The following is a 14,512-nucleotide window of genomic DNA, read 5'->3' on the forward strand; positions in this document are numbered from 1 at the left end:
TGCCTCAGCCTCCCAAGTAGCTGGGATTACAGGCGTGCACCACCACACCCAGCTAACTTTTGTATTTTTAGTAGAACAGGGTTTCACCATGATGGCTAGGCTGGTCTCAAACTCCTGACCTCAGGTGATATGCCCATCTTAGCCTCCCAAAGTGCTATGATTACAGGCATGAACCACTGTGCCTGGCCAAGAATCTGATAAGCTATTTTCTAGCAGTTCTGATATAATGAAGTCTGGTAAATACTGTAGAAAATGGAGAATCTCCTCACATTCATTGTCATCTTTTGTAAGATACATGATAATCCAATTGTATATTTGGGGACCCGAAGGAGAGTGTAAAAGTTCTGATCTCAAATATGTGTGTAATTTTCTTTTGTCCTCTACAGACCTAACAACAGTAACATAGGCAAAGGAGAGGCACGCCCAAAATGGAAACCCAAAGCCAAAGTACCCCTTCAGACTCTACATATGACTTCTGAGAATCAAGAGAAAGTGAAAGCTCTTCTCCGAGACCTGCAAGAACAAGATGCTGATGCTGGATCTGAGTAAATTCTTTTATTTGAGTAAATTATTATATTAAGGAAAACGTACTGGCAGTGTGACGGTCCTGTGCATCTTTGGAATGCTGTGTCAGCACTGATTGTATTGTGGCCATATAATTAGTTGAAAGTGAGCCAAGAGAAATATGAGAATAATTATTCAACCACAATTTTAGAGTGAGTTTGTTTTGCAACATCCATGGGATTACCTTTTTATCATTATATTTTTTCAAGGCAGTGCTCGTATGGATTCAGTAACTGATTTATCTGTAACCCTCCAGATAAACCCTTGTAATGAACAAGCAGAAGTAGTATTCTAGGAGCCAATATTGACCCAGTCAGGTGCAGTCTTAGGATTTGCTCGTCATGACCGTCTGCCTAAAAGAAAGCTTTTATTCTTAAATCTCAGTCGTTTCCCACTACACTGCCTTTTGGCTCTTTTGCTTTGTGATTTCAGTTGGAGAAGTTAATTTCTTCCTTCCATTTACCAGAATTAATTTGTGGCCAGTCATGAACAGCTCATTTCCATCCTATCTACAAATCTCTTATCTGTTTTAGATTTAGAAAAGGAGATTATGCAGCAAAACAAAAAATTAGGAATTTTTTTTTTATGAATGAGAAGAGAGAGGATAGCCAAGGTTCCTGTGGTTAAGAACACAGGCTCTGGAATCTGTCTGCCTTTGATAAAATCTCTATCTGCCCCTTAATGTGTAATCTTAGGCAGTTTCTAATCCTCTCTGAGTTTTAGTTGATCATCTTAAAAAAAAATAGTACTTGGTACAGTTATTGGGAAGATTAAAGGAGTTAGTTTATATAAAGCACTTAATATAGTACCTGGCATTTGATAAATGTCTGGTAAATGTTAATTGCCAAGATATAAATTAATAGTTCAATATGGGACCAGGCGTGGTGGCTCATGCCTGTAATCCTAGCACTTTGGGAGGCTGAGGCAGGTGGATCACAAGGTCAGGAGTTCAAGACCAGCCCGGCCAAGATGGTGAAACCCCGTCTCCATTAAAAATACAAAAAAATTAGCCGGGCGTGGTGGCAGGTGCCTGTAATCCCAGCTACACAAGAGGCTGAGGCAAGAGAATCACTTGAACCTGGGGGCCGAGATCACACCGCTGCACTCCAGCCTGGGCAACAGAGTGAGACTGTCTCAAAAAAAAAAAAAAAAAATAGTTCAATATAAGATTAAATCAGCAACTAAAGAGTAGTCAGGATCCTATGAATTAAATTCTTAAACCTTTGCTAAATTTTTGTTTGAAGTAAGTAGAAAGTAATGTCTAATAAATGAAAATGTTACCTTTGCTAGAAGAGGCATTTCTGGGGAGGAGGAAGATGATGAGCCTGATTGCTGTAACGATGAGCGGTACTGGCCAGCTGGACAGGAACCTTCCCTTGTTCCTGACTCAGATCCTGTGGAATATGCTGGCTTAGCCCCAGTGGAGCCTCATATTCCAGAATTTACAGTCTCGCCATTTGCAGTGCAAAAACTTTCCAGGTGATTGCTTTGATCATTTATGGGAGTTGGGAAAGAATTCAAGGAAACCGAAATCACATAAAGCCAACACGGCCAGGTGCGGTGGCTTATGCCTGTAATCCCAGCACTTTGGGAGGCCAAGGTGAAACCCCATCTCTACTAAAAATACAAAAATTAGGGAGGCGTGGTGGCAGGTGCTGTAATCCCAGCTACCAGGAACCTGAGGCACAAGAATCGCTTGAACCTGGGAGGCGGAGGATGCAGTCAACTGACATTACACCACTGCGCTCTAGCCTGGGCGACAGAGCACGACTCTGTCTCAAAAAAAAAAAAAAGAAAAACCAAAAACAAAAACCCAGCTACCCATCTTTGTATACTTTCCTATTGTGTGGGTTCCAGCAGTGCCTGATAGGCCTAATATTCTATCTTATTGGATGGGGGCATTCAGGAGGGCTCATTGTTATCAGAGATACTTTTTCAAAATATAAGCCTTGCCTATGTATAGTCATAACTTCATATAAACATATTTAAGTGAATTTTACTGTAATGCTGTGATACTGCTTTTTATGTGTCATTTTTATCATGTTTTGCCTTTGACAGGTATGGTTTCAGTGTTGAACGCTGTCAAGCAGTCCTGAGAATATGTGATGGAGATGTGGGAGCATCACTAGAGCATCTCCTTACTCAGTGTTTTTCAGAGACATTTGGAGAGAGGATGAAGATCTCTGAGGCAGTCAACCAGATAAGCTTGGATGAGTGTGTAGAACAGCGACAGGAAGAGGCGTTTGCTCTCAAGTCCATCTGTGGAGAAAAATTTATAGAAAGAATTGAGAATAGAGTCTGGACCATTGGATTAGAACTGGAGTATTTGACAAGTAGATTCCGCAAATCCAAGCAAAAAGAAAATACCAAAAATGTACAAGAGAATTCACTTGAAATCTGTACATTTTACCTCAAAGGAAATTGTAAATTTGGATCAAAATGCAAATTCAAACATGAAGTGCCCCCAAATCAAATTGTTGGAAGAATAGAAAGAAGTGTAGATGATTCTCATCTTAATGCTAATGAAGATGCATCTTTTTTATATGAACTTGAAATTCGATTTTCTAAAGACCACAAATATCCCTACGAAGCTCCCCTCGTGGCATTTTATTCCACCAGTGAGAACCTACCTCTGGCGTGTCGTTTACATATTTCTGAGTTTCTTTACGACAAGGCCTTGACATTTGCAGAAACTTCAGAACCTGTTGTGTATTCTTTGATAACCCTGTTAGAGGAAGAATCGGAAATAGTCAAGTTGCTAACGAATACCCATCACAAGTATAGTGTCCCTCCTGTGAACTTTCTGCCAGTACCCTCTAGGACCAGAATAAATAATCCTGCCTGTCATAAACCAGTGATTCCAAATAATTCTTTTGTTTCTAATCAAATTCCAGAAGGTATGTAAAGCATTGATCTTGTGGAGGGAGGCATTCAGAATGATGGGTTTAGAAGTCAAAGCTTTTAAGGCTGATCTAGGATGGCTTAGTGATCTTGAACAAGCTGAACAAGTCATTCAGTCCTATGGGCAAAAAGGAATGAGAATTCCCTGAAATATAATTGTGTCTGACTTTAATTGTAAGGCCCAATTGTGTTGTTTAAGGCCTAATTGTGTTGCTATGGTTGGGTTCCCTGAGTTGAAAGTTTGTAGTGATGTATGTTTAACTATATAAAATCTGAGGCTTGGAAGAAACTTAATTCCTTTGGTTTTCATATGTTTTATTTAATTCCTTTGATTTTGATATGTTTACTTCTTATGCTGTATACTGGATTACTTTCAAATGAATTTTTAGAGATATTTTGCTTTCTATACCACTATCCGTACCCTCCTGCTTTTGGCATACTAGACCCCCAGAATTCTTTAGGGATAGCTCTATGAATCCCTAAATCCTCAAATACTTGTGTAAGCTTCTGGCTTTGTCTAGATCCAGGTTTACTGTGCAGATTCTTTTTTTTTTTTTTTATTGAGATAGAGTTTCACTCTTGTTACCCAGGCTGGAGTGCAGTGGTACAGTCTTGGCTCACTGCAACTTCTGCCTCCTGAATTCAAGCGATTCTCTTGCCTCAGCCTGCCGAGTAGCTGGGATTACAGGTGCCTGCCACCACGCCTGGCTGTTTTGTATTTTTGTATTTTTAGTGGACCACATTGGTCAGGCTGGTCTCGAACTCCTGACCTCAGGTGATCTGCCTGCCTCAACCTCCCAGTGCTGGAATTACAGGAGCTACCGCACCTGGCCTACTGTGCAGATTCTTACACCACAAGTAAGCCCCTTTCAAAGAATTATTGGCTGAGGCAGGAGGATTGCTTGAGCCCAGGAGTTTGAGGCAAGCCTGGGCAGCATAGCGAGACCTTGTCTCTACAAAATATATATATTTTCTTAGCTTGTCAGCCATGGTTGTGCACTCCTGTGAGTCCCAGGTAGACAAGAGGCTGATGTCAGAGGGGTCACTTCAGCCTGGGAGGTGGAGGCTGCAGTGAGCCATTGTACTTCAGCCTTGGAGACAGAGACTCTATCTCTTAAAAAAAAAAAAAAAAAGAAAAAGAAAAAAAAAGGATGCTCTTTTATTTGTTGCTATCTATCTTTCTTCTAGAGAAACAAAAGTTTTTATTATTTCATAAGAGTTCCTTGGTAAACTTCAGTAAGTAGAGAACAGTGATACTGTACTGAGATGTGGCTGCTGGTCAGTTAGCCAATTTCACTCACTAACCACCCAACCCATTCCCAGATGCCAGCTTCTAGCACATGGGATTCAAATATGTTCCTTGGGAAGTGACAATTGAGTGCCATGGACTTTTTTTCTAAAATAATAGTTTTATTGAGACATAATTTATATACCATAAAATTCACTCTTTTAAAGTATACAATTCAGTGGTTTTTAGTATTTTACAGAGTTATACAACCATGACCACCTTCTAATCCCAGGATGTTATCACCCCCAAAAGAAACCCTGTATTCATATACCCATAGTAGTCTCTCATTTTCCCCTTCCCCCAGCCCCTGACAACCACAAATCTGCTGTCTATCTCTACGTGTTTGCCTACTCTGGACATTTCATAGAAATGGAATTATACAATATGCAGCTTTTTGACATGGGCTTCTTTCACTTAGCATAATGTGTTCAAGGTTCATTCATGTACTAGTACAAATCAGTATAGCATTCCTTTTTATTAGTGAATAATAGTCTATTGTGTGGATATACCACATTTTGTTCATTGATTCATCATTTGATAGACATTTGGGTTCTTTTATGTTGTGGGATTTGGGGACACTTGAAAATAGTCGAAACATTCACTACTAATTCTTTTAATGTTAATTACTTTGTTTTAATTTAGTTTAAAAATAATCACTTATGCTTGGTAAAAGTTTATTTGAGGATGCATTTTAAGTTCCTTAGTAATAGAAATACTAGAAATGAATGAACTTAACTTTATTCAAGTTTTAACTTTTTCTCCATTTTGACTTTTTGTTGTTGACACTGTGTTAAACAGCAACTTTCCTTTTTTGTTAAAGAAAGGGCTCCATATTGAAATGTTTCCTTTTATTTCCTTTAAGTTGAGAAAGAATCAGAATCTGAGGAGTCAGATGAGGATGAAGGTCCTGCACCTGTTATAGTAGAGAATGAAAGCTATGTGAACCTTAAGAAAAAGATTTCCAAAAGATATGACTGGCAGGCAAAGTCAGTATATGCTGAAAATGGTAAAATCTGCAAGCAGTTCCGAATGAAACAGGTAGGATATGCTGAGAGAATGATTAGCATTGCTTCCCTAATATCCCGATGATGGGATTAGGAATTAGGAAGCTTTGGCTACCCTCCCTAATGTTCTTTTGGTTCTTTTTCTCCCTGAGTGGTCAAAGTTTCTATAGACCACAGCAAACTTGGGAGCATATGCTAGATGGTTTTGGAAAATCCTATAGCTGGTACATATCAAATACACACATATATGCCAAATAGTCTCAGAATCATGTGCCTTTGGTACTGTGATGGACAGTCTGGTATGTAAAAGGAATAGCAAGACTGTGGTTTAATGGCGGGGCACAGTGGCTCACACCTGTAGTCCCAGTGCTTTGGGAGGCTGAAGCAGGTGGATCACCTGAGGTCAGGAGTTTGAGACCATCCTGGCCAACATGGCGAAACCCTGTCTCTACTAAAAATACAAAAATTAGCCAGACATGGTGGCGGGTGCCTGTAATCCCAGCTACTCAGGAGGCTGAGGGATGAGAATCACTTGAACCCTGGTAGTAGAGGTTGCAGTGAGCCAAGATGGCACCACTGCACTCCAGCCTGTGCAACAGAGCAACACTTCATCTCAAAAAAAAAAACAAAAACAAAAAACAAACAAAAAAAATACTGTGATTTAGAGCCAAGCAGGCCTGGTAGCACATGCCTGTAGTCTCAGCTACTTGGAAGTCTGAGGCAAGAGGATTACTTAAGACAAAGCCAGCCTGGACAACGCAGTGAGACCCTGTCTCTAAAAACAAAACAAAACAAATATTGTGATTTACATTAGAAAAATTAATATATAAAAGGAGAAGGATAAGAAAGGACTTTTACCCTGTTTCAAAGACTCAAAGGATAAATAATGTGCCCAAGGTCACATGGCTAGTAAGTGGTTTAGCCAATTGCATTTCTAAAGTCCATTTTGTTTTTACCCCATTCACGTGAAGATTGTTTTAAAAGAATTCATAAGTGAACTCTGAGGGCAAAGTTAGAGATAGGGCAGAGGCAAGTTGCTTAATCAATATGGAAATTGGATTAAATGTTCTCTAAGGGCCCTTCCAGTTCTAAAGTCCTGTGAGTCTGATTTTTAACACTGTATAATATCATCACATCTGTAGTGTAATGTCCATAGAACATCAAAATGTATATAAATTGTACTATAGATAAGATGATAGAAACAAAAAATTAGATATTCAATTTGATCAGTGTGATAAGTTTATGATAAAATTATATGTAGGAAGTGGCATGTTCCTGTAAATTTTATTATTCAAAAGTATAGCCATAGTTTTAATAAACAAGGCAATATTTATAGTATCGGCCATTAAATATGAAATTGATTTACATAGTTGTAGTGATTGGCCAAAAATAACCCTTTAGTGAGTGCTTTTCTATTATTGATTTAGGTAAAAATATGATATTGTTACAGCTATGCTGTCTGATATGGTAGCCCCTACCCGTGTTTGGCTGTTTAATATTAATTAATTAAAATTAAAACTTCTATGCCTCATTACACTGTTCACACTTCAAGTGCTCAATAGGCACATGTGGCCAGGGGTTGTTGTATTGGACAGCAAAGGTATAGAACATTTCCATCAACACAGAAAGTTCTATTGGACAGTGCTGGTATAGAGACTCTTGCTAGAAAGAACTGGATATGTGCTAAGCAAGAGAGCTTTATTTCACTCAGAAAATCGTTCAGTTTATTCAAATGTTGGAAAAGTATTTAATGTACAGATTCCACAGCTCACTCTGAGTAAAGACCTCTACATCCAATCCCAACAAATCCAGCAAAGGATCACTCAAGGTCAGGAGTTCAAGACCATCCTGGGCAACATAACGAGACCTTGTCTTGATAATTAAAGTAAAAAAAAAAAAAAAAGCTGTAATCCCAGCACTTTGGGAGACCAAGGCAGGTGGATTGCTTGAGCACAGGAGTTGCCAGGCCAGCCTGGGCAACATGGTGAAATCCTGTCTCTACAAAAAAATACAAAAATCTGGGTATAGAGGGACATACCTGTAATCCCAGCTACTTGGGAGCCTGAGGCAGGAGGATGGATAGAGGCTGGGAAGTGGAGATTGGAGTGAGCTGTGATCACACCACTGCACTCCAGCGTGGCAAGAGTGAGACCCTGTCTCAAAAAAAAAAAAAAAAAGGTAACCCAACTGATGTCTTATCTTTGATTTTATTAGGCTTCCAGACAATTCCAGTCCATTCTGCAAGAGAGACAATCACTCCCTGCTTGGGAAGAAAGAGAAACCATCCTTAACTTACTGTGTAAGCACCAGGTGGTTGTCATAAGTGGTATGACTGGGTAAGAATGCAATTTATTCATATGCAGCTTTCATCTATAAATATTATATGCACCCTGTTTACCATAACCAGTTCAACTTTTTAAAAACTGTAGCTGGATTTATGGGCATTATATACCTCTGCCTTGAGACATAAGGCAAAAAAATCTAGCTGAAGACTTTTAACAAGGCTCATGTTTAAATTTAAAGGATAGTTCTAGAACATTTAGCTTGAAAGCTTTTCATCTTCTGAATTTATTCTGATTTCCTGTTGCCCAGGCTGGAGTGCAGTGGCATGATCTCGGCTCACTGCAACCTTTGCCTCCCAGGTTCAAGTGATTCTCATGCCTCAGCCACCCAAGTAGCTTGGATGACAGGTGTGCACCACCATACCCAGCTAATTTTCTTGTGTTTTTAGTAGAGACGGGGGTTTTACCATGTTGGCTAGGCTAGACTCAAACTCCTGGCCTCAAGTGATCCAGTCGCCTCCACCTCCCAAATTGCTGGGATTAAGTTACCATGCCCAGCCATTTTTTTTCTTTTAGAAACAACTTAATGATGGTGCATTATTTTTCCTGTTTCACATTCGCCATATATTACGCAAACCTATTTAGCAGGGACAAGTTGCAAACTTAATTTAATTCTTTGTTCAAGAGTATACGATAATAATTACATTTGTGTCCAGACTCAGTGATATGGTAATAATCTGTATCATCTAGTTTATCTTTTTAACCTCAGCCTAATCATAGCCAAATTAATACATATCAAAGGGAAAAATGTAAAATATTTTGATAATCATAAGCTAATATTCCTTTTCTTTAGGGTTTGTGTGTAGAGTTTACATTCCTGGAAGTATTTACAGACCTTAATCTAATAGTCCCAGTTTTACAAATATTACTAAACTATTATTTGATTGTCCTTTTGATTGGAGTGCAAATTCCTAGAATTTCTCACCTTTAGGTAGTAAGTCAGGAGGTTGTTTTAGAAAATACCTGAATCTCAAAAAAAAAAAAAAAAGAAAGAAAATACCTGAATCTGAACAACTTGTATTCTAATTAGCTTTATCACTTTCCTCATCCATATGGTTACTTCTTTAATTAACTAGCCCTTGAAAACTTCATTTTAAGACTTATTTGTTTTAATATACAGATGTGGGAAAACCACACAGATTCCACAGTTTATTCTGGATGATTCTCTGAATGGACCACCTGAGAAGGTAGCCAACATCATCTGTACCCAACCCCGACGAATCTCTGCAATCTCAGTTGCTGAACGTGTTGCTAAAGAAAGAGCAGAGAGGGTGGGTCTGACGGTGGGATACCAGATTCGGTTAGAAAGTGTCAAGGTTTGTATGCTCTGCTTATTTCCTGGTAACAGAAATTTACGATTTTTAGGTATAAAGAGTTTGGGAGGTTAGGAGATTTGTGGGCAATTTAGGATATATACTTTCAGGTTATTTTTAAATTAATGATCACCTTCAGTAGGGGTGAAGTCTTTTTAGAAATATTTTGGTATAAAAACTCTTATTTGGTTGTACTAAATTTCCTCTATAAAGCTTTTTATTTTTTATTGGCAGAACTCATGTAGTAAAGACTGTTTTGCTCTTGAACTTGGGACTTAATCCATTTAACCAAATAAGGAGCAGACAAATTGAGAACTGATTTCATTATTCACTGTTTTTTAATGCTTTTTATGAAAATCTTAACATTTTGATATGAAGTAGAAAGGCTGTTATTACTGTCTCTGGCAAGAAACTATATTTAGTATGGTTTCCTATTAAATGGAACTGCTGGTATTTTCAATATTATTATCACTATCCATTCAAATGACTTTCCAGTAATGTTTCCTTTTTTTGAAAATTTTATTAATGATTTATATTACCCTTTTATGTGTAAGTCCTCAGCCACCAGACTGTTATACTGCACCACAGGAGTGCTGCTGAGAAGGCTAGAAGGAGATACAGCTCTACAAGGAGTCTCCCATATCATTGTTGATGAAGTTCATGAGAGGACAGAAGAAAGGTAAAACAAAGATTTTCCCAGTGAACACCCACACACATGGCTGAAAATATTGTTTTTTAGTTCCAATTCAGTTTTATGGAGCTAGTAATGGTAATTTGCCACAAGGAAAGCTATGTTAGTGAAGAGCACCTGCTTTCCTGGTTTCCAGGGTCTATAACATTAAAAAGGGCAGCACATGTTCATCACTTACTAGATGGAGTCACCCTATTAGGTTAGAAGGTGTATTTCACACCATCCTGGGCATTATGCTAAGTTGAATACTGTATTTAGTAGAAATAACAGATGTTATGCATTCTGTGGCTGAACGTATCAGAAGATCCTTGTTTATTTGGTCAGTTATTCATTCCTGACATTGATTCATGTATTTATTGAGCCTGCATTAAATGCCAAGTGACATAGTTGCTGGGGATACAGTGATGAACAAGCATGTATAGCTCCCCCTTATCTCTTACAGTCTGGTAGAGAAAACAAATAATGAATAAGTAAACAAATAATTGCAAATTGGAATAAGTATTATGAAAGAATAAATGGCATGCTGTGTTTGGAGGGAGAGACCCATAGATGTGCAAAGATCGTATCTCTGTAAGATGACATTTAAATTGAAAACTGAAGTAGGGCCAGGTGCGGTGGCTCACACCTGTAATTCCAGCACTTTGGGAGGCCAAGGCAGATGGATCACAAGGTCAGCAGTTCAAGACCAGCCTGACCAACATGGTGAAACCCTATCTCTACTAAAAATACAACAATTAGCTGGGTGTGGTGGTGTGCGCCTGCAATCCCAGCTACTCAGGAGGCTGAGGCAGAAGAATCACTTGAACCCAAGATGCAGAGGTTGCAGAGCCAAGATCATGCCACTGCACTCAAGCCTGGGTGACAGAGCAAGATTCTGTCTCAAAATAAAAATAAAAAAAAAAGAAAACTGAAGTATGGCAGGGTGTGATGGCTCACACCCATAATTCCTGCGCTTTGGAAGGCCAAAGTGGGAGAATCGCTTGAGCTCAGGAGTTAGAGCCCCAGCCTGGGCCACATAGTGAGACCATGTCTCTATGAAAAGTAAAAAAAAAAAAAAAAAATTAACCAGGCATGGCAGCTCACATGAATGGTCCCAGCTACTTGGGAGGTTGATGCAGGGGAATCAACTGAGCCCACAGGTTGAGGCTGCAGTGAGCTGTGATAGTGCCACTGCTCTCCGGCCGGGTCAACAAAGCAAGACCCTGTCTAAAAGAAAGAAACAAAGAAAGAGAGAGAGAGAGAGAGAAAAAAAAAGAAAACTGAAATATGAGAGAGAGAGAGAGAGAGAGAGAGATGGAAAGAAAGAAAGAAAGAAAAGAAAGAAAGAAAGAGAAAGAAAGAAAAAGAAAGAAAGAAAGAAAGAAAGAAAGAAAGAAAGAAAGAAAGAAAGAAAGAAAGAAAGAGAGAGAAAGAGAGAGGAGAAAAGAAAAGAAAGAAGGAAAACTGAAATATGAGAGGGAATCCCATGTGACAAATGGGGGCAAGGAAAGCATGTTTGAAGTGGGAAGGGGCTTTATGAGTCCAGAAACAAGGAAGGCCAGTGCTGCTGCGGTGTAGCAGCAAAGGGGAAAATAGCACAGGGAAGAAGGAGCAGGAGCCAGATTTTCCAGGGCCTTAAGCACCGTGAATAATAAAGCATGTGGGTTTTATCTTATGAAATTAGAAGTCATTAAAGGGTGAGGCGTAAAATAAAAATTCTTGCCAGGTATGATGGTACATGCTTGTAGTTCCAGCTACTGAGGAGGCTGAGGTAGGAGGATTGCTTAAGTTCAGGAGTTCAAGGCTGTAGTGTGCTATGATTGCACCTGTGAACAGCCACTTCAGCCTGGGAAATATCGTGAGACTCCATCTCTTAAAAAAAAAAAATTATAAGTCTCAATATTTTAAGTACTGAGAAGGACCAGGAAGACAGATAGCATGAATCATAGTTTGTCATGTGAATCATGCCCTAGAACAGTAAAAGCAAACTAGTGGGAGACTGAGGTGGGTGGATTACCTGAGGTTGGGAGTTTGAGACCAGCCTGATCAACATGGAGAAACCCTGTCTCTACTAAAAATGCAAAAAATTAGCCAGGTGTGGTGGTACATGCCTGTAATCTCAGCTACTCGGGAGGCTAAGGCAGGAGAATCGCTTGAACCCAGGAGGAGAGGTTGCAGTGAGCCAAGATCATGCCATTGCACTCCAGCCTGGGCAACAAGAGCGAAACTCCATTTCAAAAAAAAAAAAAAAAACTAGTGGGAAAAAAGAGAAAGTCCTGTGAAAATTATGAAGTTTTCCCAAAAAGTATTATATTACTATAAATATCTTGAGAAGAAGAAAAAAAGTCTAAGTAAATTTGGTGGACTGATAGGAAAGCAGAAAATAGCTAAAAGCAAAATGTTAAGAAAAAATGAAGGAAATGAACTTGAAGACCCAACTACGGCAGACAAATGTTTTTAAGAATTGAACAGGAGCTGGGCACAGTGGCTAATTCCTATAATCCAGCACTTTGGGAGGTCAAGGTGGATGGATAACTTGAGGTCAGGAGTTCAAGACCAGCCTGACCAATATGGTGAAACCCCATCTCTACTAAAAATAGCCAGGCATGGTGGCAGGCGCCTGTAGTCTCAGCAGCTACTAGGAGGCTGAGACAGGAGAATCGCTTGAACCCAGAAGGTGGAGGTTGCAGTGAGCCGAGATCACACCACTGCATTCCGGCCTGGGCGACAGGGCAAGACTCTGTCTCAAAAAAAAAAAACCAAAACAGAATTGAACAGGGAAGACATTTAACCAGAAGAACTATTAGAAGAAATAATGCATTACTATATTAGTAAATAAGAAATAGGAAGTAATTAGAAACTAAAGAAAGCAGACTTTTAGATAAAAAGAATAAACCAAAAGAAAAAGAAATAATTCCTAGAACAGGACCACAATAAGTATTAAATAACTATACAGAAAACACTGGCAATCTTTAAGGGGCAAATAATGTTTTTGTAGAAACTCCAGAAAACAATGGAAAAAAAATTAATGGTAAATAATGTCATTTTGTAGCTGTTGGAAATGAATATCTGAAAGAAGTAATATTTTTAACAAAATCACTGAACAACTTGGAAGAGAAAACCAAATAAAACATTCTCTCAGACTAATGGTATTTAAATGAGTGAGTTATAAAGATAAATTTAAACTTTTAGGGAAAAGTATATCCAGTATAATTTTGAATATGAAGAATAGCTTTGAATTCTTTAACATTTGTACTTCCACAAACTTAAAGAAATGAGAGCATAGCACTGGATTTGGTTCCTGGCTAAAATAGGAGAAAGATTTTTATAAAACCTAATGATCTGTAGAATATGAGCAGTTGAAAATTCAAAAGATTTTCACATCTGAATAAAGGTAAATTACACAGTGGAGAAGGGTACTTCAAACATTTAAAAATACCAGTTTACAGGAAAGGGTATACAAATTACAGGAAAAAGTAGAGGAATATTTGCTAACTGATTGAAAAAAGCAAAAACTAATAAAATCTAGGAATAAAACTCAGTAAAAATATTGACAAGATTAAAGGTTGAATATAGAAAGATGACAGTTGTGTTAGTTTGAAATTTTAATAAATTTTCTAATCACAGAGATAACATGATTATTCTAAAGCATTTAGTAGATACCAAAAAATGTAAGAGAAGAATCTCTGTCCCCTGTAAAATTGCTAGTTACATGTTATAATTTTGGTCTCTTTTTTTCTGGGAGTATACTGGGAGTTAGAAGAGAGTTATGGTAGAAAGAGATGTATTTCCACAAACACTATTGGGATTATATGGTTTTGTTGTGCTGCTTTTGATTGAACAGAATGATAGCATGAGCTAATGAATTATCCCTTTTTTTTTGAAACAGAGTCTCCACTCACTGCAGCCTCCACCTCCTGGGTTAAAGCAATCCTCCTGCCTCAGCCTCCCAAGTTGGCCAGGCTTGTCTTGAACTCCTGAGCTCAAGTGATATCCTCACCTTGGCCTCCCAAAGTGCTGGGATTACAGGTGTGAGCCACCATGCCCAGCTGAATTATCTGTAAAATTAATAATTACATAAGGAAATTCTGAAGTCTGGATATACCATAAATTACTTAACTATTTGTTGTTGTTAGATTATTTCCCTGAAAAAGAAACAAAAATAGTGATAAATGTAATTAAATTAGCTCATTAAAAAGAGCTAAGTAGTATAAGAATATGTTTTCATTAAAAACCCAGACAGGCCGGGCGCGGTGGCTCAAGCCTGTAATCCCAGCACTTTGGGAGGCCGAGGCGGGTGGATCACGAGGTCAAGAGATCGAGACCATCCTGGTCAGAATGGTGAAACCCCATCTCTACTAAAAATACAAAAAATTAGCTGGGCATGGTGGTGTGTGCCTGTAATCCCAGCTACTCAGGAGGCTGAGGCA

The 14,512-nt window shown here is 38.7% G+C and overlaps 1 protein-coding gene across 4 annotated transcripts in view; it reads left to right on the forward strand.

Moving 5' to 3' along the window:
- Positions 1 to 14,512, forward strand: part of DHX57 (DExH-box helicase 57) — a 77,334-nt gene that overhangs the window by 7,190 nt on the left and 55,632 nt on the right. For all 4 annotated transcript variants that reach the window (XM_017515317.2, XM_017515315.2, XM_037733799.1 and 1 more), the window contains exons 3-9: positions 387 to 545; positions 1,855 to 2,043; positions 2,623 to 3,461; positions 5,616 to 5,791; positions 7,972 to 8,093; positions 9,220 to 9,415; positions 9,967 to 10,091. In XM_017515317.2, coding sequence (XP_017370806.1) covers positions 469 to 545; positions 1,855 to 2,043; positions 2,623 to 3,461; positions 5,616 to 5,791; positions 7,972 to 8,093; positions 9,220 to 9,415; positions 9,967 to 10,091 — 1,724 coding nt within the window. In that variant the 5' untranslated portion in view covers positions 387 to 468. The remainder of the gene's footprint in view (positions 1 to 386; positions 546 to 1,854; positions 2,044 to 2,622; positions 3,462 to 5,615; positions 5,792 to 7,971; positions 8,094 to 9,219; positions 9,416 to 9,966; positions 10,092 to 14,512) is intronic.

This window comes from Cebus imitator, unplaced genomic scaffold (assembly GCF_001604975.1).
Source record: "Cebus imitator isolate Cc_AM_T3 unplaced genomic scaffold, Cebus_imitator-1.0 Scaffold547, whole genome shotgun sequence".
Classification (NCBI taxonomy): Eukaryota; Metazoa; Chordata; class Mammalia; order Primates; family Cebidae; genus Cebus; species Cebus imitator.